At 48.0% G+C, this 22271-nt stretch overlaps 1 protein-coding gene and 1 long non-coding RNA gene across 2 annotated transcripts in view; both read right to left on the reverse strand.

The window, feature by feature from the left end:
• The window catches only part of ARG2 (arginase 2), a 35994-nt gene extending 20184 nt beyond the window's left edge, over positions 1 to 15810 (reverse strand). The window contains exons 1-2 of the mRNA XM_026651278.2: positions 15694 to 15810; positions 15149 to 15221 (exon numbers count right to left, since the gene is read on the reverse strand). Of these exons, the coding sequence (XP_026507063.1) occupies positions 15149 to 15221; positions 15694 to 15810 (190 nt within the window). The remainder of the gene's footprint in view (positions 1 to 15148; positions 15222 to 15693) is intronic.
• Positions 15811 to 18300: 2490 nt separating this feature from the next.
• Positions 18301 to 22271, reverse strand: part of LOC113406431 — a 12246-nt gene continuing 8275 nt past the window's right edge. The window contains exon 4 of the long non-coding RNA XR_003369760.2: positions 18301 to 18387. This is a non-coding gene — a long non-coding RNA (uncharacterized LOC113406431). The remainder of the gene's footprint in view (positions 18388 to 22271) is intronic.

The raw sequence follows: 22271 nt of genomic DNA on the forward strand, positions 1-22271 counted from the left end.
CTTTATTCCCAGTTCTGTGCTGTCACCATAAGACAATCCTTCTGCGCATATTTTGTTTTTTCTATTTCTTAATTTCAATTAATATTTTGTACTAAGTTTTAAGAAAGCAGCCACATAAAATATTATACACAATATATGTGAAGTTGGACTGTCTTATGTACAGAAAGGTCTCCCTGCCCTCCTACACCAATCAGCATTTTAGGAGTTCTGTCTGTGCTCGTCTATGTTTCTTGAACTGTCTCCTCTATGCTGATGAGACTAGTTTATCTCACTGAAACCAGCCTAAGAGGCAAAACAAGGCAATAAAGGATTTAAATGCATGTGAACGTGATGTTTAAAAAGGAAGAGAATGATGCCAGGCATAGAGCGTGGGCAGATATTGAGCCAAATTCCTTGTGCAGATCAGGCAGTGCACCTCTACCAGTTCTGGATCTCCAAACAACTGTCAACACACCTCAGTCCAGAACTGCAGCATCTTCTGCCATTCCTGAATAGAGACTGACAGCTGTGCCAAACTGTATCTGTTTCATGAGGTGAAGAAAGTTTCACTGGAAAACTGGGAAGCGACCAGCAAACTCATCACACTTGTGACCTAACCAACAGTAGTTGAAAAGACCTGTTTCAAAAGGAGTAATTTCCAGACATAGCTGGTTAAAGACTAAATAGATCACTGCCTGACAATTCTGTTCCTTCTATTGGTGCAAATCAGATATATCTGATCATAACTACACGCCTGTCTGTCAAAGCTGTCAAAGGGACTCTCAGCCCACAGGGTTCCTCCCTCTGCCTACTAGGCTAAGCAACAGCCGCATTGGATGCCATCACGTCCCTACCAAGACAAGCGATAAACCTCTTTATTATACAGAGGTTCCCAGTTTGTAAATGGGAAAAACCTCAGAGAAACAAATGATGTAAGGGCTGATTTATGATAGATAAAAAAGGACACTATCAACTCAAATCAGGCTCAAGCTTTAAAAGATAAGTTCAGATCAAATGGAAATACTTTCATGATTTTTTTAAATAATTCCCCTGTAGCACTTACAACCCACACTTTGCAGCACTTTGTTATTGCCCAAGAACCTGAAATTTAAGTGATCTAAAAACAAAAAGAGGAATTGTTTAGTCTGTTTTCATGGTTAGACTGTCTACCTTAGCTATCTATTTTACAATTTTCTGCTGCCACACATCACTATAGTATCTGACAGCCTTTTATGTAAAATCAATTCATCACAATAGCCAAGACTCTAGTGATGGATTTCATGGAGTATCTGGCTCTCATCTTGTTTCAGGGTAGAAACTCTGCTTTTTCTCTTTTTTGGGATGGGAAGGTGTTGTTTCTGTTACAGGTTTTGGCTGGTGGTTTTGGGCAGTAGGGGAATGTTAGTGTGAGTGTCACATTTATGCTGGCATGACTAGTAAAAAGACAAACGTTCAAATAGTTTTAAAAAACCTAATGTCCTATCTATATTGTAGGTAAGCAAACTTGTGACAAATGGTGGTATACAGGGATGGAAGGCAGGTTATGCTGTTTTGTCACTTTCATTTGGTATTCAGTGAGTATGCAAACCAAGTGTAATTTATACAGCAAAGGGAGGAGAGTTGGGGGGTGGATGTAGCAGGAAAAGCAACTAACAATAAAGTGCAAGATAAAGCATGTTTGTACAGCACCTAGCACATATGGGCCCCCAGGTTTAGTTGGGGCTTCTAGGCACTGCCTTACTACTACTACTAACCCCATGAGGCCAGATTTTCATCTTTGTAGCACCTGTTTAAATACAAAGTGATTCCACTGACTTCAATGAAGGAACTGATCCTCATACTTCATCTTCCACATTCCTAGAAGTATTTAAGAGTGTGACCAAGCAGAAGAAAAGTGTTAGAGCAATCCAAGGGGGATAAGACCAAAAGTAACGGCATGAAACTGCGCAATCAAAAGTTTAGATTGAATATGAGGAAATATTACCGAACAGTAAAGTCTATTTGGCTGTGGAATAATCTCCAGGGGAGTGGAGAATGCTCCATCACTTGAGACATTTAAATCTGGATTGGACAAAGAACACCACATTATAGGATCAGCACTGCACTGGCTCCTGAAGTGGGGCCCAGATAGGGCTTAGTGATTCTTTCCATCTGATATCTAGGACTATTTTCAAAACAATTTTAAAAATTGAACTTCAAACAGATGCTTATGTTCTATACTGCAATCCAGCAAACATGTCCTAGCTACTCCAAAGGAATATCCAGACAGCCAAGCAAGTCCTGTCCTCAGTTCCCAAGGGACAGCACAAACTGACCTGGGTTAGCCTGATTTCAGAGCTGTCCAAGCATCTACATTAGTGTACTTAATGCAGGACCATATTTAATCAAACTATTTGGGATCTGCTCTCCTTGGTGCACATGCTCAAACTCCTGGATATTTGGGGAAGATAAAGTCCTAACAGACTGGATGATGTTCACTCCCAGCCTTCCCTTTAAGTGAAATTCACCTCTTCACTTAGCTCCCACAAGTGGGAACATTCACTAGCAGATAATTTCCCTGCACAGATTTAGAGGAATTTTATTTCTGGCCCAGTAGTTCTGGAAACAGAGGATCTCCATTTAACCACAACACCTGTACAGTGAAGGAAGCAGCACCGCCCTGCCAACGTGGCTCATTCCTGAACCAGAAGCCGCAGCTCTAGAGATCACAAGGAAATTCACTCTTCATGCCCTCTCTGCTGATACTGCCACTGGGGTGTTTTTTTGTGATGCAGGGAATTGAATGGGGATACCACACAAAGAGGCAACTGGAAAATCATCAGTCAGGAATGACCTTCAATTCACTGCTTGCTTGGGCTGGACTGGAAATGATCTAAAGGTGAAAGACTTCCATACGCAGTTTCCAGGCTGCCATTCTAAATCCTGGGACTACTACGTAGAAGGCTGGCTGTGATGCACCATGCAAGCAACCGGAAGATCCCACTTTGACTGTTTACTGCTATATTTCATTATGTAATTGTTTACTCACACAAAAACAGTAATCCTACTTATACAATGGCTCTTCCATCTCAGATTACTGCCGTGGATGCCTGCCTGATGAGTCACGAAGTAAAGAGGCAAAATGGAAAGGCTTTCATGGGGAACCAAGAATGATCTATAAAAACATACCTAAACACTCCCTTTTCTCTGTACAAAGCAAGAGGCTACTAGGTACAACCATCACTCCCCCAGACCAGATCAGGGAGCCTGGGCTCTAATGAACCCAGGTAGCTTTTTGGTACCTGGCATGCCATAGTGGTGAGTTCGGGATGTACTAGCCCAGGGGTAGGCAACCTATGGCACGCGTGCCAAAGGCGGCATGCGAGCTGATTTTCGGTGGCACTCACAGTGCCCGGGTCCTCCCCACCGGGGACTCTGCGTTTTAATTTAATTTTAAATGAAGCTTCTTAAACATTTTAAAAACCTTATTTACTTTACATACAACAATAGTTTAGTTATATATTATAGACTTCTAGAAAGAGACCTTCTCAAAACGTTAAAATGTATTACTGGCATGTGAAACCTTAAATTAGAGTGAATAAATGAATACTCGGCACACCACTTCTGAAAGGTTGCCAACCCCTGTACTAGCCTCCACTTGTACATATACATATGCCTTGCAGTCGCTTCTGTATGAATGTCAGCAAGAGGATATGATTAGAGAGCCAGCAGATGAATCATTCATTATGACCGATGCATAAAGAAGCCTGTTCTGAAGCAGTTTTAATCCACTAGGCCGGGGTGGGCAAACTTTCTGGCCTGAGGGGCCACATCGGGGTTCCGAAACGGTATGGAGGGCAGGGTAGGGAAGGCTGTGCCTCCCCAAACAGCCTGGCTCCCACCCCCTATCCGCCCCCCTCAGAACCCTCCACCCATCCATCCCCCCCGCTCCTTGTCCCCTGACTGCCCTGCCTCCTATCCACACCCCCGCCCCTTACAGGCCCCCCAGGACTCCCATGCCTATCCAACCCCCCCGTTCCCCGTCCCCTGACGGCCCACCCCCAGAACCTCCACCCCATCCAACCATCCCATGCTCCCTTACTACCCCCTGGGATTCCCTGCCCCTTATCCAACTCTCCCCCCCCCCTTAGCATGCCGCTCAGAGCAGCAGGACTGGCAGTTGCGCTGCCCAGCCACAGCCAGTCACGCTGCCATGCTGCCTGGCAGGAGCTTGCAGCCCTACCGCACAGAGCGCTGGTGGCATGGCGAGCTGAGGCTGCGGGGGGAGCGGGGAGAGGAGGGGAGGGGCCGGGGGCTAGTAGTTTGCTCACCTCTGCACTAGGCTAAGCAGAGAAAAATCTCCCCTATTGACAGGAGGGTGAGAAGATGCTGTCTTCCCTACAGATGTGAATCTAGGACACCCAAGTGCACAACATCTGGGGATTGTGTGATCAGGTCTGAAGCAAGAGGGCAGAATGGCAGCAGGAGACATTGCTGCTTCTAAGACTTACTAAAGCTGTGGAATAGTCTCCTACTGGAGAAGGATCAGAGCGCGAAATTTAAAACTAGGCTGAAAAAAACACCCACTATTTTTTTTATATTATATATACACACATATTCATATATGCAAGCACTGACAGGGAGATGCACTGAATGGTTTAATAGGGCTGTCTCATCCATTACATTTCACACCCCGATACCCTCACCCTACTGCTCTGCACATCTTATGAGATGTGGTTCCAAGAAAACATTTCTTTAATCAGTATCTATTTTAACACTAGATCTCTACTATCTTCTGCCAACCCATAAAACCAAACCAGTCAACTACCATTCAAACTCAGTGCTCTCAAGGTCGTCCACAAACCCTGACATTTCCTAGCTCATCACACTTCCCCCAACTTCCTCCCATGTGAGTCAGTGTCACACGGGGTCTGGGCCCTCTGACGTTAATGGGTGACCAAAAAATCAGTTTCTAGGCTTGGGAAACATTTACATTGTAGAATTGCATCAGAACAGGATATTCTGATGCAACCTCAATGTGTTGTGACATAACATGACAATGTTATTGTGCTGCACAAGCCCTGTAACTGGCAACTCCAGATACCAGGGTAGCCAGTTCTGCGGAATTCCTGGAAGGTGGCCAGAAGCCAGAGAATGTGAATTTGTATTTATCATAACTATTCTGACATCTATTTTACACTGCTTTCCCCAAGTTTCCCATGTTATTTAACCCTTTACGGTCTTCTCTGGGTGTCCAAGCCCCAGCATTAGAATCCTCCCTCACTTACATTTCCAATTTCCTTCAAGCCCACAATGAGCTTAAAGCCAGCAAAGCAGCATGTTTCTAACAGCAACCCTAACCAAGGACATGACAGCCACATCTGGTCCCACTAGAATGAATCTCTCCCCAGCAACAAGCTCATTGTTCTTTACCATTACATGAGATAACATACTGATTTCCCCAAGCGGGTAAAGAAAAACCAAAGCAGGAATGAATCACTGCTTTCCCCAGTTCCTTCTGATACTAATAGCACTTCCAAAAGACTCATGGGGGAAGAGAACTCAGCATTACCAGATCACTTCACATTTTTACAAAAAAAAAAAAAAAAAAAAAAAAACTACAGTGCGGTTTAGCTTTTTGACAGCTGATTTGGGTGCCAAATTCCTGATATTTTGCCTGATGGTTTTGCCACTGAAAGTTGCCTCTTCCATCCCCCCGCGCCCCCCCCCCAAAAAAAACACACCACACCACTTTATGGGTTCCTGAAAAAACTGTGCAAATTTCAAGCTTTTTCAGATCTCATATGTCTGAGTCTTTCAGATGAGAGGCAAAACCAAGTTTCAACCAACAAAATGGTTGTTAAAGATTCCATAGCACTTAAAAACAAGGAATATGCCAAAATCTAGTTCAGATAACTAAGTTCTGCCCCCGCATCAATCCCATATGTGGTTCCAGTTAGAATCCATATTCTCCCCTCTTTCCTTCTATCTCAGAGGTGACTGAATTTAAGCAATCGATAAACTGATCCACATATACATAAAAATTGTAAAGTGCTTTGGGATGAAAGAAAAACAAAGAGCTCTCTATTCTTTGCTCCAGTGCCTTAAGTCATCTTAGTAAAACTCGGGGTGGGAGGAAAAGGAGAGGACACACAAGAGGAAGAGTCAGGAAATAAAGTTTCCTGTTTTACACTATTTAGCTTAAATTGATGTAATGGCTTAAATTGGATTAAGAGCATCCGCACTGTGATCAGAGTGCACTGTAATGATTTTTAAACCAATCTGAAGTTAAACTGTTGCAGATTTGAATACAGACAAAACCTAAGGGGAAAAATTCCAAGGATCATGGAATTCAATTTCCCAAAAAAGGACATGTGACAGGAAAGTCCCACTTCAAAGAACAAGTAACGAGCCTCTCCCAGTAATAAAGAGGGCTATGGAGCAGACAGCTGATTATTTAATGAGTGTCCAGACTCCAAGTTGAGTGTTTGTGCTTTGATTGTTGGCATCTTCATAGGTTGTAACTAGCCTTTGAAGTTAATACCACTTCGGGCTGGTCTACGTTTGAAAGTTATACCAGTAAATCACCCCCAACAGACCTGGTTATATTTATTTATTACTGATGCAGATATACTGCTACAAACCCTAGTGTGGACTTAACAGGTGTTTACACTAGTATAACTTATTCCAGTTCAGGAAGCAAAATAAAGTATGCTGATATAAGCACCTTTATACTGGTACTGGTGTACTACCTACACTCTCGGGGGGGTTTCCCCACACTAATTATGCCGGTATAGTTAAAATGGCAAAGCTTCCTAGTATCAACAGGCCCTCAGATGAGCAGCATGTTGGAGAAGAGTGCTCACACTATTTTGCTTTGTAGAGCAGGTGAAATGATCACAGGGCATCAGATTACACTGGGGCCCTTTGTCCAGAATGGGTTTTTCTGAAAATATTTCCCATGACTGCTAACATGGACGCAGCTCCCCTGGTGCTATCAATGGGTGAGAACAAAAGGGACTGGTGGCAACCAGCATCTTCAACCCCCCTGTAGTCTAGACCAGTGGTCCCCAAACTTTTCAAATTGTGCCCCCCTCTCCCATGAGCCAGGGCTGGGAGCAGGGTTGTGGCTCCTGGGTGATTGGTGGGGTGGGCGCAGTCAGGGTAAGGGGGCCAAGGCTGAGGCTGGTCTGGGATCCAGGCCCAAGGCTGGGGGAGGGAGCTGAGGCTGGACTGGGACTGCCAGGACCAAGAGTGGAGCTGCAGCCAGGACTGTGGCTGGGGCGGGGCTAGAGCAGAGCTGGGGGCAGAGTGGGGCTGGGTTGTGCTCCCTCCCCAGTGTCACATATCCTCTGGGGGCTGGCCCGGGCTGTGCTGCGCTCCCCCCACCCCTGAACATTCCTCTGTGCCCCCCTAGGAGGGCATGCCCCACAGTTTGGGGACCACTGGTCTAGACCCACTAAGTACATAATAGATGACACACTGATTAAAATGCTAGCAGTCACCTATAACTTTGTTTACACAAGTGCTCCAGCAGTCACTGCACAAGCGTTAGTAATAGTGGGAAATATGAGAAACAAAGTCTAGTGTGGATACACCTTGGGAGATTTACAGATGAAACCCGAAGCTCAGATTTTTAAGAAATCCTTATAAATGGCAGGATTCGATTTTTTTTAATTGGGCCTGCAAACATGGAAAGGCTTAAGAGCTTTAATGGGCTGAGCCTTGAAGGGAGACGGCTGAGATGGGATCTAGGTTTATGACACATGAATACCAAATCCCTAATTGGATTTACATGTAAACATCCCACTTGGCATCTGCATATGCCCCATGACCAGTTCAGGTGATGTCTAAATGGAATGGGTGGGGGCTTGTATCAATGGACTCCAGGCCAGAAAGTCAGACTCTCCTATTCAATAGCCTAATCATCTCCTGAATAAATGGGTTGCTGATGAGAAGAGTGGGCCCAAGCCTGCAACCCTAACTCCTGTAAGTTTGACACCTGCAGAAATTCACTTTACCAAGATTTGATTGCCCAGTTCTTAGCACATAATGAGCAATAACAACATTTGCAGTTAAAAGTTTTGCAGCCCCTTCAGCAGACATCCAGAGGAAGCTCCGTGATTCATTATGGTAGCAAGGAGGAGACCATCCTGCCGCAGTGGACCTCCTCTAAGAGCCTGGGGGCGGAGAACGGCTGACTTGCTGTTTTGGAGAAGCAGGTGGTAGTAGCTGCCTTAGAGGCTTCTAAGTCACAGAGGAGTAGAGCTTCTCCCTTTTAGGTTAATCAGCTCTGACAGCAGCTGCCTTCCCCCTGCTAGGTTGCTCCTGCGCAGCCAGAGCAGAGCTCTACTCCTAGAGAGCTTTGAGCTGCCAAGTAGAGCTCTTGAGCCTTACAAGAATGAAACTCTGCTACTATGTGAGCGAAGAGCCCAACATCATAGCACCCTCTCTTGGCAAGTCTCCCTCTACCCCCACAAGCCAGTTCATTAGCCCTCCATGACATTATGGCCCCCTACTCATCTAGTCAGCCAAACTGGGAGATTGGATCCAGATCCAAACTTCATAGCTAATCCAATCCTCCCCTCTAGCAATCCAAACCAAAAACCCACATCTGGCCACCAAACTCTGCAGTCAGGCATATCTTTAAACTTCAATAAGAGTTGTTTTTGTTTTTAAAATCACAACCTGATCTCCTGTGGTCTGGGGACCCAAACAGCATATCATTGTATTAGTCAGCACACAAGACCTAGGCAGGGGCAGACTAGGGACACAAGACCCTTCATTGCAAGGACAAAAGAGGTGCCCCCCCTCCCCCCAGGGTGATCAGGGGAGTGGTAGCTCAAGCTGAGGTTACCTACCGCTTCTAAGCTCTGAGGAGGGTCTTCTCCTCTTTTAGGAAAGGGGACTGCAAATGCCACTGCCAAGGGGATCTGTGGATTTCAGTTTGCGGAGAGTCTGTACTTCACCTGCAACTGACTGGAAAGGTCAAGGGCCTCCAAGTCCTGAGGCTTCTCAAGAAATATCACTGTAGGCCAGTCCAAGCCTGCTGTTTACTTTTCTGCACTTCAGTCAGCTTGGACAGGCAGCATTAACAGTGAAAGTTACACCAAGTGTCCACCACCACGTTGCTTCTGTAGGCCAAACTCACTGTACACACCAGGTGCTCTTTCCCTCCACCCCACAAGTCATGCTCCCATCCCCATCTATTGCAGGGACTCTCCGTAACCTCCTCCTTCCCCCATGCCAGGACCCCCCTCCCTCCATGGCCTTTTCCACACCACCATTCTTATTTATTTTCTTTCTGTCTGGAAGATAAGTAATTCAAAGTGTCAAATACTGTAATTTCCAGTGGGAGGATGAGCACAGCTGAGACAGAGAATGACATCAAGTTGAGTATAAGGCCTCACAAACTTGGCCAATTAGATTTTAAAATTTTGTCAATCTCAGGGGTTAGTAGCAAACTTAGAAGGATAAGATTTTTATCAGTAGATGTCAATAAATATCAATTTCACCATCCACACACAAATGGATGGAAATCTTCATCAGTAATAATTGAAATTTACAGAGACAAAGAAAGAAAAATGATGCTTGAGAGCTTATTAGAGTCAAAATCCAGTGACTTTTGAATTAGGCTTGCTACAAACAGATTAGTGAACAAACACTAAAAACAGGTTTTTAGTCTGATGAAGTGGGCATTCACCCACAAAAGCTTATGCTCCAATACTTCTGTTAGTCTTAAAGGTGCCACAGGACCCTCTGTTGCTTTTTACAGATTCAGACTAACACGGCTACCCCTCTGATACATAAAAACAGGTAGGATCTGTTGACTTAGGGATAGTTTCTTTGTATAGTTAGACATGTGATGTCGACAATTGTGTTTTAACAGGTATAAAGCTTTAAGTTTTTGAATCTCACTGCCAAATTTTCAGCAACTATGAAAATTTTTAACATAAAAATGAATACTGAAATCCCATAATTTTGTGCAACTGAAAATTTAAATCAATTATTCAAAAACATGAATAAAAACAAACATCTCTCAAAGTTATAAAACAAAAAAACAAAAACAAGTTGTGCCACGCCTAGTTATTGGTAACATAAGGAAGAACTAAACTTCCCTCACCTACAGCTTTTGGCTCAGGATTCTGGTGCATTAGCCCTCATCTCCAGTTTTTCAGCTGACCCCAGGAAATCTATTTAAGTCTTTGTTGGAGGCTGTTCTTTGCTGCTGCTGGGAGGGTGAAAGGCAGGTTAGGGGCTCAGACTCATCTCAGCCAAGTGGTATAAGATTGGGATGTTCTCTGCCTCTTGGCTCCATCCCTCTGTCTCACTAAGAGCACAAGCGAGCAGCTGAGAAGCAGTGTGTGTCCCAGCCAGCTAGATGACAGCAATACCAACAGCAACCGTTGCTGTAGTGACCTCAGGGTGAAGGGAAAGTAAGGGGCAGCTCAGGACTTCTTTGGAAGGAAGCGCAGAAAATTATGCAAGGGGGGAGGGGGGCACTGTCCAGATGATCTCGGGGGGAGAGAAGAGGGGGAAGAAGAGAGGTTATGGCAGAAGGCAGGGACTGCAAATTCCCTCCCAAAAATATCAATTATTGAGGGTGAGATGTGAAAGGGGCAATACAGACATGAAAGTTCTAAAGTTTTTCCTTTCCCTTCACCACCCCAAAGCAAGCAGTTGTGGTAAGAACTATTTATAACAATCTGGGCCCTAATTCAGGCACAAGCACATCTGAAAAACTGGGATGATGGAAGGGGAATAAAACCTGATGCTGAGTTCACACATACGACCTCCTCTACGTTTCAGTTGTGAATATGCCTCCCAGCCCAGGTAGACAGACATGCACTAGCTCTGCTCCAGCTGGGATGCTAAAAATAAGGGTGCAGACATTGGGTGACTAGCCCATGCTGCAACTTCCACACCCTTATTTTTAGGGTGCTAGCTTAAGCGGAGCTAATGTGTCTCTGTCTACCCAGCCTGGGAGGCACGCTCACATGGGCAGTGTAGACATACCCTCAGCATCCAGAGCAACAAAGATGCTTGCAGACAGGATCTAGGAATCAGGAGGTACAATTCACGCATTTTACCACCTCAACTCCAAGGCATTAGACAGGAACCATTATTTATTTATTTTGTAATATAAGTCAAGGAACACTAATCACTTAAAAGATACTGATTTAAAACACACACCTCCCCCCCCAGTAGGAAGAAAAAGAGGATCCATAATTTCTGCCCTGTCTGCACTCCCCACCCCCAAATAAATAAGCTCCTTCTACTTGTTTAACTAATATTGCACTTTGTTAATTCATGTTACTGCAGGTGAAGAAGGAAGCAGAAGCCTTTTCACTTAGGCTCCCATGTACCCACAGAATGCACCCTCCACTGCACCTTCTTCTGCTGGGACAAGTCATGCGCCCAGCACATGTAATCACCAGGTGTGCACACAACATGCATGCATGTACCCCATTTTGAACTAGTTGGGAGTACGGACACCACACAAAAGCTTTCTTTGCATGTTCACGTCCATGCTGAATGTACTATGGACACGCAATGAATGTGAATGCTTCAAAAGCTGCATTAATGTGAGGCTGATTCTCCGATGTTGTACATGTCAGTTAAACGTTATTACATCTCTTTAAGGAGCTTCTCAGTCTCACAATATTACCTCCCTCCTTCCACCTAAAGGCCAACAGTGGGGGAAGGGGAATCACTTAGTTCCTTTGACAAAGTCCTAAGATCTTGGAAAAGGTTTTTAGTGTCTTTGTTCACTCTCATTTCCTTCGCTGGGAATCAGGAGTTTAATAGTGGAATTTAGGTCCAGAAAATTAGATTAGTCATAACCAACAGTGTTGTGCACACAACAGCTGTTGTAAATTCACTTTATTTTCGACTGTAACATTAGAAAGTTGCAAATGAATAAAAAAAAACTATAGCAATATTGTATATTCAGAGCCCTCCTGCCAGGCTAAGGGGAAAAATAAAACATCCTTTGCTGAATTTCAATCTTATTCCTCATTGGACAATAGCCACACACAAAGCACCCTCTTGCTCAGTGACTTCCTCCCTAACCTTCTACGCTACACTGCAATAGGCTGTCCCTACCATATAAAACTCTCCCCTGTGGATGCTGACTGAGTCTATCATTGCTTGTCAGTGAGGGCCCCTTCTGGCAGAGTCTATAGCAATCCATACACCACCTGACCCTATTCATCAACAGGGCTGCAGAAATTTAAGCTGCAATAAAACACTAAGACAACAACAGACATGAATAGAAAAGCAGCAGCTCATATCAGTGCTGGAAAAAGTGCATTTTAGCAACAAAAGAAGAGAAGACCTTGAAAATTTTTAATATTTAAAGGGACAAAGAAAAAAAATTAAGCCCTTCCCCCACTTTACTTATATTTTAAGTTAGTAAACACTGAGGTCCAGATCCCCAAAGGTATTTAAGCTCCTGACTCCTACTGAAATCAATATAAATTAGGCACCTAATACCTTTGAGGATCTGAGCCAGGAAGTTTTTTTTCCACCATTTATTCATTTTGGGGTTTTTTTCCATATGACTTGGACACAAAACTACACTTAGTCAATTTCACTTTTCATTTTTACTGTCACAAAAAGATAGCATTTCCGGTGTCAAAAGAATCTGATATCCCTTCCCCTGAAAATAGGGAGGGGGAAGAAGGAGGGAGAAGAGAAGGAATGACCCACAAACCAAAACAAACAAATACCCTGCAAACAGAAGTTTTCATTGAAGTTTTGGTTGCCAATGTCATGGAAACATTTCTATTCAGGTTGGATTTGGGTACAACCTCTTAACAAAACTGAATTTAGACCTTTGCTATTTGAAGAAGACCCCACAGTTAACTATAGACTAACTGACTGGTCAAAGAATTTTGGAGTCACTTGACAGATAAACTATAAAGAATTGCCTAATCCCCCTTGAGCATTATAGCCTCCTTTTACATCTGGTAACTTCTGAGTTTCAGAGATTTTAGATAACTTAAGGCTCTCCAGTCTCCAGACCCACTTTTTACTTCAGGTTGCCACAGCCATCAATCGTTTTTCTATCATGATATGGCCAAAGGCTGTTGTGGCCTATATCCAGAGATGCTGCATGATGCAAAAAGTGAATATGGAGTGAGGTGGTAAGAGACAACTCATTTATAGATACTAAGCAGTGCAGGCTGGAAGCTTTTAGCTATTGAATCATAAGGATCTGGGTAGGATAGGGTTAAACACTGTATACTAAAATCTACTGAACAACATCATCTGCCTGAATAGAACTCCATGTTGTGGAGAAGAAGATATAGCTTCCTGGTGATTAAGGGATTAATCTCCCCTCCGTGCATACACTTATATGCAATTAGTATTAATAGGATTTACATGCAGGCATCATGAATTAACCCTTTAAGGTCTAACCCTGCGGTCCATTCCGCGTGCACACAGTCCCAAGGAACACAGCCAGCTTTATAGACTATAGATCAGAGGTCCCTTATCTGTGGAGTGCACCCCCCTTGGGGGGGCATGGAGGAACATTTTGAGGGGCACCGTGGGAGCCCTGGCCAGCCCCCATGAAGGGTGGGGAGGGAGCGACACTCAGCTCCAGAATCTGAGCCCGGCCCCCTCTGACTGGAGGGTGTCCCTTGAAATGTGTTCAATACTTATGCTAAACAATCTGTTTCACCTCCTATTTAGCTGTAACATTTCTGAGTACTTTTACCAGAGCTGAAGGAGAGCTCTGTGTAAGCTGGAAAGCTTGTCTCTCTCACCAACAGAAATTGGTCCAATAAAAGATTACTTCACCCACCTTGTCTAATATCCTGGGATCACCACAGCTACAACACTGCATAATTTCACCATACACACACAAACTGACAAAAAAAAATTTCCATCCATCCATAATAGAAATTTACAAACACACAAAATAAGAAAAGTGCTGCTTGCAAAGTACTTTGAGTTTGATTTAAAGATATTTACTTCCTACATTTTGACATGTGATGTTGACAAATTGTTTTAGCAGTTAATAAAGCTTTAGCATTTTGAATCCGTGTCTACTGTCATTAATTGTCTGATCCTCCCCATAATTTCCCACAAATGTTAAAGTTTAAATAAAAAAAATTTTAAAAGCCCGAGAGGAGCCCAGAGTTTAAAACCCATAATTTTGCACAACAGTGAAAAATGTAAAATCAACAAACATTGATACTATCCATCAAAATTATAATAAAAATAAAAATCACATTCTGCCAAGCCTCGCTACTGAGACCACAAACATGAATCATGTCTACTATTTGGCTTGCAAGTTGCCTGACCCTCTTATTCAGCCATTGACAAAAAAAGTAAGGATACTTGTTTTCTCTGGTTCTGAAGCTAGGAGGGAATGGGCTATAAATTGTTGAGACTACACAAGACCAAACATTTGCTTTTGCTTACACCCAGCCCTACTAACAAACAAGGCAAGATCACATTTTCTTTCTGTTGAGATAGCACTATTCCTATATCCTCTCAATGCAAGACTAGAATTAGATGAAAGACTGGAGACAAAAACCTGAGGTTTTCGTCAGACAATTCTGGACTCCTTTTGGGACAGGGCTCGGGTATTATTATTAAGGGGCTGAGCTAAGTAGTTGATTATTTGAAGGAGTGCAGTAAATTAATTAAGCCATTTGCCCTTGCTGCTGACATTCTCAGAAGTATTGTCTGAATGGTATTCTCAAATTTCCACACCTAAAAATCTGAGTGTTGGGTCTGGCACACCCAAGTTTCTGTAGACCAAAGCCTCCCTTACACACATGCAAATTTAACTGCCCAATATCCACATACATACAAATGAGGTCTGTTTTGTGCAAATTAGTTCTGAGCCACAGAAACATTTTTAACAGGAGTATATAGGCTACTTTCAAGTCTCTATGGCCCATTCAATCCTCAGCATCTCTGCTGCTGGCCCAGTACAGATACTGGGTTTTGTGATTCATCTTACTTCACAGGGACAAGGCAGAGACATTTTCTAGACAGGGAGGTGCCCACCACTTCCAGCAGAGAGCTCTGCGTGTGGGGCTGATTCAGGTTTCAGCTAAGTGAGTCACGCTAAGGCAACGGGGATGTAGGGACATGCAATACCCCGCAGTCATGTCAGTGACGGGCCACTTTTCCACCCAGCCGCTGCTACTGCACGTGGCCCGCCCCTTACCCAAGCCGGAGAGCCGCTCCGTCAGCCCCGCGTTCCTTATGGCAGCGGGGCCGTGGTCCACCCCTCTTCTCTTCTGTAAGACAAAGGGGCTCCGTTAGGATCCACTGCGGGGCGCGGATTGGTGCTCCCAGAAACGGACTGAGCCGCAGAAGTCACACGGAGCCGCGAATCGACCTGGGGAGGGTATTTTCCTTCCCGCCCGGCCATCAGTGCGCCGCGGGGTCCGCTCCCCGAGGGCGCTTCACGTGGGAGCTGCGGCGTGTCTCCGGTGGCACAGGAGCGTGGCGAGAATGTACCCCGCAGCCTGGGCCACCCCGGGGAAACCCGCTGGGACAGCGAGACAATGCGGCTACTGCGACCAGCCGAGCACGACCCTCACCACACCCGGGACCCGCCATCGCTGCCGGCCGGGCGGCAGGTTCCCCCTCCCGCGGCCGCAGAGCGTCTCTCGGGGGTGCCGATCCCTTTGTGATGCCTGGGGGCGGGATACACTCACCCCCACCCTTCGGGGGGCAGGGGGCGCCTGCTCCCCCCGCGATGCTCACCTGCCCCCTGGAGAACGGGGCTCCGATGAGCGCCACGGAGTGGGCAGGTTTCTGGAGTTGCAGCGCGGAGCCCGCCTGCTTCCGCAGGAGCCGGGCGAAGCTGCTGCGCAGAGACATGATGCAGAACCGCTCGCTGCTCGCGCGGCCGCCGCGCTGCCCCTTTTAACCCGCGCGCGATCGCCGCTACCTCCCTGGCCACCCGCGCCGGAGCCAGAAGCCGGCTCCCCGCCCCCCCACGCGGGCGGAGCCCCGCCCCGGGACGCACCCCCGGGCCCCACCCCGGCTGGCCAATGGCAGCGCGGCCGCCTGGGGGTGTGCGCCGCGCGTGCGCCCGGCTGCGAACCTGCCGGCAACCTGCTGGAGCGTCCCCGTGGCGGCTGCAGCTCCCCCTCCCCCTGTAGAAACCAGCCGCGCTCCCACATGGGAGACTAACGCAGAGACTCGCCCGCCCCCCCCCAGCCCCGCCCCTCCGCTGGGCTCCTCTCGGGGGCGCAGCCCTCTCCTCTCCCCCGGCACCGGCTCCTTCGGGGCCGCTCGAATCCAACAGCCGGGCCCCGACCCCACTTTCAGCGGCCCGCCCCGCTGTGATCTGCCACTACCAGCGGCCACCTCCTGACTGTCCCCGTGCCAGGCCCATTGTCCTGGCCAGCCTCGAGTCTCCCGCACGCACGGTCCCACCGCCCCCTGAAATATGCGCGTGCTGCAAACACCCTTCTCCCCCGAAAGGCAGGACTGGTGAGACCCAGCCATGACAGACACAGCCACGCGGCATCATGCACTGCTGGCAGGTGGGCGCTGTGTAGTGACTAGATCCTGCCCAGCCACTAGGGTGACCAGACAGCAAGTGTTAAAAATCGGGATGGGGTGGGGGGTAATAGGAGCCTATATAAGAAAAAGACCCCAAAATCGGGACTGTCCCTATAAAATCGGGACATCTGGTCACCCTACCAGCCACCCATGTCCCCCACTCCTCCCAACCACCCCATTCCAGTGGCCACGTCTCCTCACGGAGCTACCACAGTCCTGGGCTCCATCATTCCTTCCTTCCTGCCATTACAGAGACAGCGGCATCTAAAGCATGATGCGCTCCAACTAGCTAACTTGCATCTAGGGATACTTCTCTGGATGCTGTATCATTGGCCCTTTGCTAGCTTACACACACCATTTCCAAACAAACAAACATACTTAATGGAGGGCATGTCTACACTTAAAACACTGCATAGAGGTAGCACTTTAATGAAGAAGCTCTAAACCCGGGGAAGAGAGTTCACGGGTGAGATTAGTTAATTCACTTCCTAGTAATTACGTCAGCTGGATTGCCGACTGCGCCATCTACAGAGGGGGTTAGGTCCTTATAATGTTACTAAGGCCTTGTCTACACAGGCAGGTTTCCGCACAGTAAAGCAGCTTTCTGTATTGTAACTCCAGAGGTGTACACACCGACACCGCCAAGCCACTTAGTGCGCAGAAACTGCGCAGTTGCAGCGCTGTAAAAAAACTACCCTGACGAGAGGCGTACAGCTTTCTGCACCAGGGGTACAGCTCCGCAGTGCTGGTGTAGAAACCCTGGTCGATTACAGCACTGTGATTGGCCTCTGGGAGGTTTCCCACAATGCCTGTTCTTGCCTCTCTAGTCACTGGTTTGAACTCTACTGCCCTGTCCTCAGGTGACCAACCGTCATCCTCACCCCGTAAATTCCTTGGGAATTTTGAAAGTCCCCTTCGTGTTTGCTCGGTGACTTGTGCAGTGGTCTCAGCGCATCTTTCCAGGTGGCCATGCCTGCTCCATGCACCATGTGATCCCCCACTTGGAGCAATGCCGAGCTGCTGGACCTCATCAGCATTTGGGGAGAGGAGGCTGTCCAGTCCAAGCTGCGCTCCAGTCATAGGAATTATGATACCTTCAGACAGATTTCACGATGCATGACAGAAAGGGGCTATGACTGTGACTTCAGTGCAGGGTCAAAGTGAAGGAGCTGCGGAACGTCTACCACAAGGTGCGGGAGGCAAACTACCGCTCCGGTGCTGCACCCACAAGCTGCTCATTCTACAAAGAGCTGGTCGTCGCAATACTCGGTGGCAACCTCACCTTCACTGCGAAGGCCACTGTAGATACTTCAATGGCTCGCTTGCCAGTTGAGAGTGGACCGAGCCAGGAGGAGGAAATCTTGGACAAGGATGTGGAGGGGGACCCAGAGGCAGAGGACGACTCGGAGGTCAGAAATGCATGCAGCCAGGAGCTCTTCTCTACACCAGAGGAGGCTAGCCAGTCACAGCTGTCAGATCTTAGTGAAGTGCAAACAGGAGAGGAGGCCCCTGGTAAGTGGCTTTGATTTTGGGAATCGACGAAGTGAGTTGTTGGGGGCACAAGGGTTGCAGAAAGCTGGCTTGTGTCTCTATGATGCCCGTACCACCACATGCCTAGTCTGAGCAGCGGAACAGGGTGTTGATCGACTCCCTCAATACTGGGCAATCCGCTGCCGCAGGTTCTTTGGCAGAGCTGCTTTGTTTCTTGCCCCATTAACGGTAACTTTCTTGCACCACTCTGCCACTACTGTGAGGAGGGGGTGGAAACATTGCTGCACACAGGCGAGCTGCATAAGGGCTGTTGTGGAAGCTGCAGTCATGGAGAAGACCTTCACTTGATTCCCTGCTCACCCTCAGCAGCGCGATATCATCCATAATGAACACAGCCTGTGGAAAATGTGGGGACAGGAATGATTATAAAGCCCCCACTACAGTGTTGGCTCTCCCCAAGAGCCATGTGCCCAGTGTATAGTATGGCCCTGGAACGCTGATTTCCCCTGCAGTTACTCACCATTTTGGGGGTCTTGTGGCTCATTTGTGCTTGCCTGGGGTCAGCCAGTTAGTGACAGGTATGTGAATAGTGGCTGTGTTTTAAGTCAGTGGTCTGAGTGTTGCAAAACAATACTGCTTTTGTAAAATGTTGCATTTTGGCTTCACAGATATGACCTTGGGAGCCCAGCCTCCCTCTTTGTTATCGCTGGCTGAACTAGGGTGACCAGATGTCCCGATTTTATAGGGACAGTCCCAATTTTGGGGTATTTTTCTTATATAGGCTCCTATTACCCCCACACCCCCGTCCCGATTTTTCACACTTGCTGTCTGGTCACCCTAGGCTGAACGGCTGTGCGGAATTAGAAAGCAGCCACGAAGAACTAAAGAGGACTTTCTGCGTGAGATCATGACACACTCCGCAGCCGAAAAACAAGAATTGAAGGAGTGGCGGGACAGCGAGAAGAGGGACCGAACAGAGAACACAGCGCGCCAGAACGAAGCCATGGAGCAGCTCTTAAACGTTATGGAGCGCTAAGCGGATACTCTCCAGATGCTATTAGCACTGCAAACCGAGCAGCTCCGAGCCCACCCACCCTCCCCTGTAGCTGCTGTCACAAAACTCTTTCCCATGCGCCCCCCAGACACCGCCAAAACACTCTTATCAACCACCTGGCTCCAGCCTGTATCCGCTGCATTCCACTCCTGCCCCATCTCAGTCCAGCAATGCAGACTCCCAGTACCCACTGCACTCAACATCCGTCCCTCTGCAGTTTAGCCCTGCTGAAGTACAGTACCCGCTGCACTGTACTCCAAAGGACCAGGTTGGATATGATCCCTGGACATACACAAATCTTTAATCGTCCTGGGACCCCACCTCCTCCCTTCCCCCATCCCCCCTCAGTGCTGATGTGGTTTTTTGTTTATTTCTTTCCTCCGGTTGTTTTGGTTTGAAAGCAATCTTTATTCCATTAATTGAAAGCAAACAGAGCCCTGCAAAGCAACAGGCAATTTTCTTACACCTTCATAGTGCATTGTCTGCACCAATCACAATCACCTCCTAGCATTACAAGCACTGCACTCCTGAGCATAGCAACAAACATTAGTGGCTTTCAGCTTCAAATTGCTGCCTCAAGGCATCCCTGATCCTTATGGCCCCACGCTGCGCCCCTCTAATAGCCCTGGTCTCTGGCTGTTCAAATTCAGCCTCCAGGCGCTGAGCCTCAGCGGTCCAGCCCTGAGTGAAGCTTTCACCCTTCCCTTCACAAATATTATGGAGTGACAGCACGTGGCTATAAGCATAGGAATATTGTCATTGGCCTGGTCCAGCCTCCCATATAGGCACCACCAGCGGGCCTTTAAACGGCCAAAAGCACACTCAACAGCCATTCTGCACTTGCTCAGCCTATTGTTGAACTGCTCCTTGCTACTGTCAAGTTGCCCCATGTATGGCTTCATAAGCCACGGCATTAAGGGGTAGGCAGGGTCTCCCAGGATCACAATGGGCATTTCGACTTCCCCTACAGTGATCTTCTGGTCCGGGAAGAAAGTCTCTGCTTGGAGCTTTCTGAACAGGCCAGTGTTCTGAAAGATGTGTGCGTCATGCACCTTTCCAGACCAGCCTGCGTTAATGTCTGTGAAATGCCCACAGTGATCCACAAGCGCCTGGAGAACCATTGAGAAATACCCCTTCCAATTCATGTACTCAGTGGCTAGGTGGTCTGGTGCCAGAATTGGAATATGCGTCCCATCTATCACCCCTCCACAGTTAGGGAAGCCCATTTGTGCAAAGCCATCTACAATGTCACGCATGTTGCCCAGAGTTACAGTCTTTCAGAGCGGGATGCGATTAATGGCCCTGCACACTTCCATCAACATGAGTCCAACAGTTGGCTTTCCCACTCCGCACTGGTTAGCAACGATCAGTAGCAGTCTGTAGGCAGGGTCGGCCTTAGGCCGATTCCACCGATTCCACTGAATCGGGCCCCGCGCCAGCTGTCCGCCCCGCCCCCAACTCTCCTCCCCTGAACGCTCCGCCCCCTTCTCCTCCCCCTCCCCTGCTTCCCGCGAATCAGATATTTGCGCGGGAAGCCTGGAAACAAGAAACGGCAGGTAAGCTGGGGCGGGTGGCGCGAGGAGGGCTCCAGGGAGGCGCAGCGCGGCACGGCCCAGTCTGGCTCCGGCCGAGCGACCCCGGTCCGGCGGCTCCCTCCGGCCCGGCCCCGCCCTGGCCCTGGCCCCAACTCTGGCCGGGCAGCGCGGCGGCTCCGGCCCCGGCCCCGGGCGGCGCAGCGGCCCTGGCTCCGGCGGGGGTAAGCAGCAAGGTAAGAGACCGGGGTGGGGGGGAGGTTGGATAAGGCAGGGACAGGGAGCGGGTGGGGGGGGGTTGGATCGGGCAGAGGTTCTGGGGGGGCGGTCAGGGGATGGGGAAGGGTAGGCGTGGGAGTTCTGGGGGTCTGTCGGGGTGGTGGTGGATGGGGTCAGGGCAGTCAGGGGACAGGGAGCAGGGCGAATTGGGTAGGGGGTGAGGTCCTGGGGGGCAGTTAGGGTGGGGGGACTTGGGAAGGAGTGGTCAGGGGACAAGGAGCGGGGGGGGGTTGATGGGTTGCGGTTTCCGAGGGGGGCAATCGGGGGCAGGACATGGGTGGGGTTGGAGGGGGGGGTGTACTCACCAGGCGGTTCCCTACCAGGTCTTCGGGAGCGGGTCCTTCAATGCCATGAAAGACCTGGAGCGCTGCCGGGTGAGTCATCCCTGCCGGGGCCCCATCGAATCGGGCCCCGCACTTCCTAAAGCCGGCCCTGTCTGTAGTAGCCAGCTTCCACAGTGGAATCACCATGCGCTTCTCCAATGACAGGGCAGCTCTCATTCTCGTGTCCTTGCACCACAGGGCTGGGGCGAGCTCATCACACAGTCCCATGAATGTGGCTTTCCTCATCCGAAAGTTCTGTAGCCACTGCTCGTCATCACATACGTGCATGATCCCACCTGTGACCAGGGTCCTAATGGGGAGCCAGCTGTGGTCACCCAATTAGGGTGAACTGCAAAGAATGGGGCAGCCAAACCCTCAAAAGCTGGGGGATATTCCAATACTTAGATTTACCAAGCCAGCATAAAACAGCTTCTTTGTTACCTTACTGGTTACTCAGAAGTCCAAACACAGTTCCCTTAAAGTGAACCAGCCTCAGGCCTCTGTCCAGATACCCATGTCGAATATGATGACAATTTCTGTAAATCTTATTTCATTATATAAAATAAAAGGTTCTACCAATCCCAAAAGATTGGACACATTACCTCCAGGTTAATGAATGTTTCAGATCTTACCCAAATATACGCTACAGCCAATTCTTATTAACTAAAATCTAAAGGTTTATTTATAAAAAGAAAAAAAGGTGAGAGTTAAAATTGGTTAAAGGAATCCATTACATACAGTAATGGCAAAGTTCTTGGCTCAGGCTTGTAGCAGTGATGGAATAAACTGCTGGCTTAAGTCAAGTCTCTGGAGTAAATCCGCAACTTGGATGGGTCATTCAGTCCATTGTTCAGAGCTTCAGTTTGTAGCAAGGTTCCTCCAGAGGTAAGAACTAGCATAGCTAGTGGGGTGCAGGGGAAGCAGCCACTTCCCCTCATCACATTTTTGAAAAGCGGTGCCTAAACGGGCCCCGCAGCTGTCCACCCCTTCCCTAGCTCACTTCCCTCCCTCCCCTCCCCTGAACGCTCCGCCCCCATGCTCTTCCCCCTCCCCTGCTTCCTGCGAATCACACGTTCGCGGGAAGTCTAAAAA

The sequence above is a fragment of the Terrapene carolina genome, unplaced genomic scaffold, assembly GCF_002925995.2.
Source record: "Terrapene carolina triunguis isolate 2854851 unplaced genomic scaffold, T_m_triunguis-2.0 Scaffold96, whole genome shotgun sequence".
Classification (NCBI taxonomy): domain Eukaryota; kingdom Metazoa; phylum Chordata; order Testudines; family Emydidae; genus Terrapene; species Terrapene triunguis.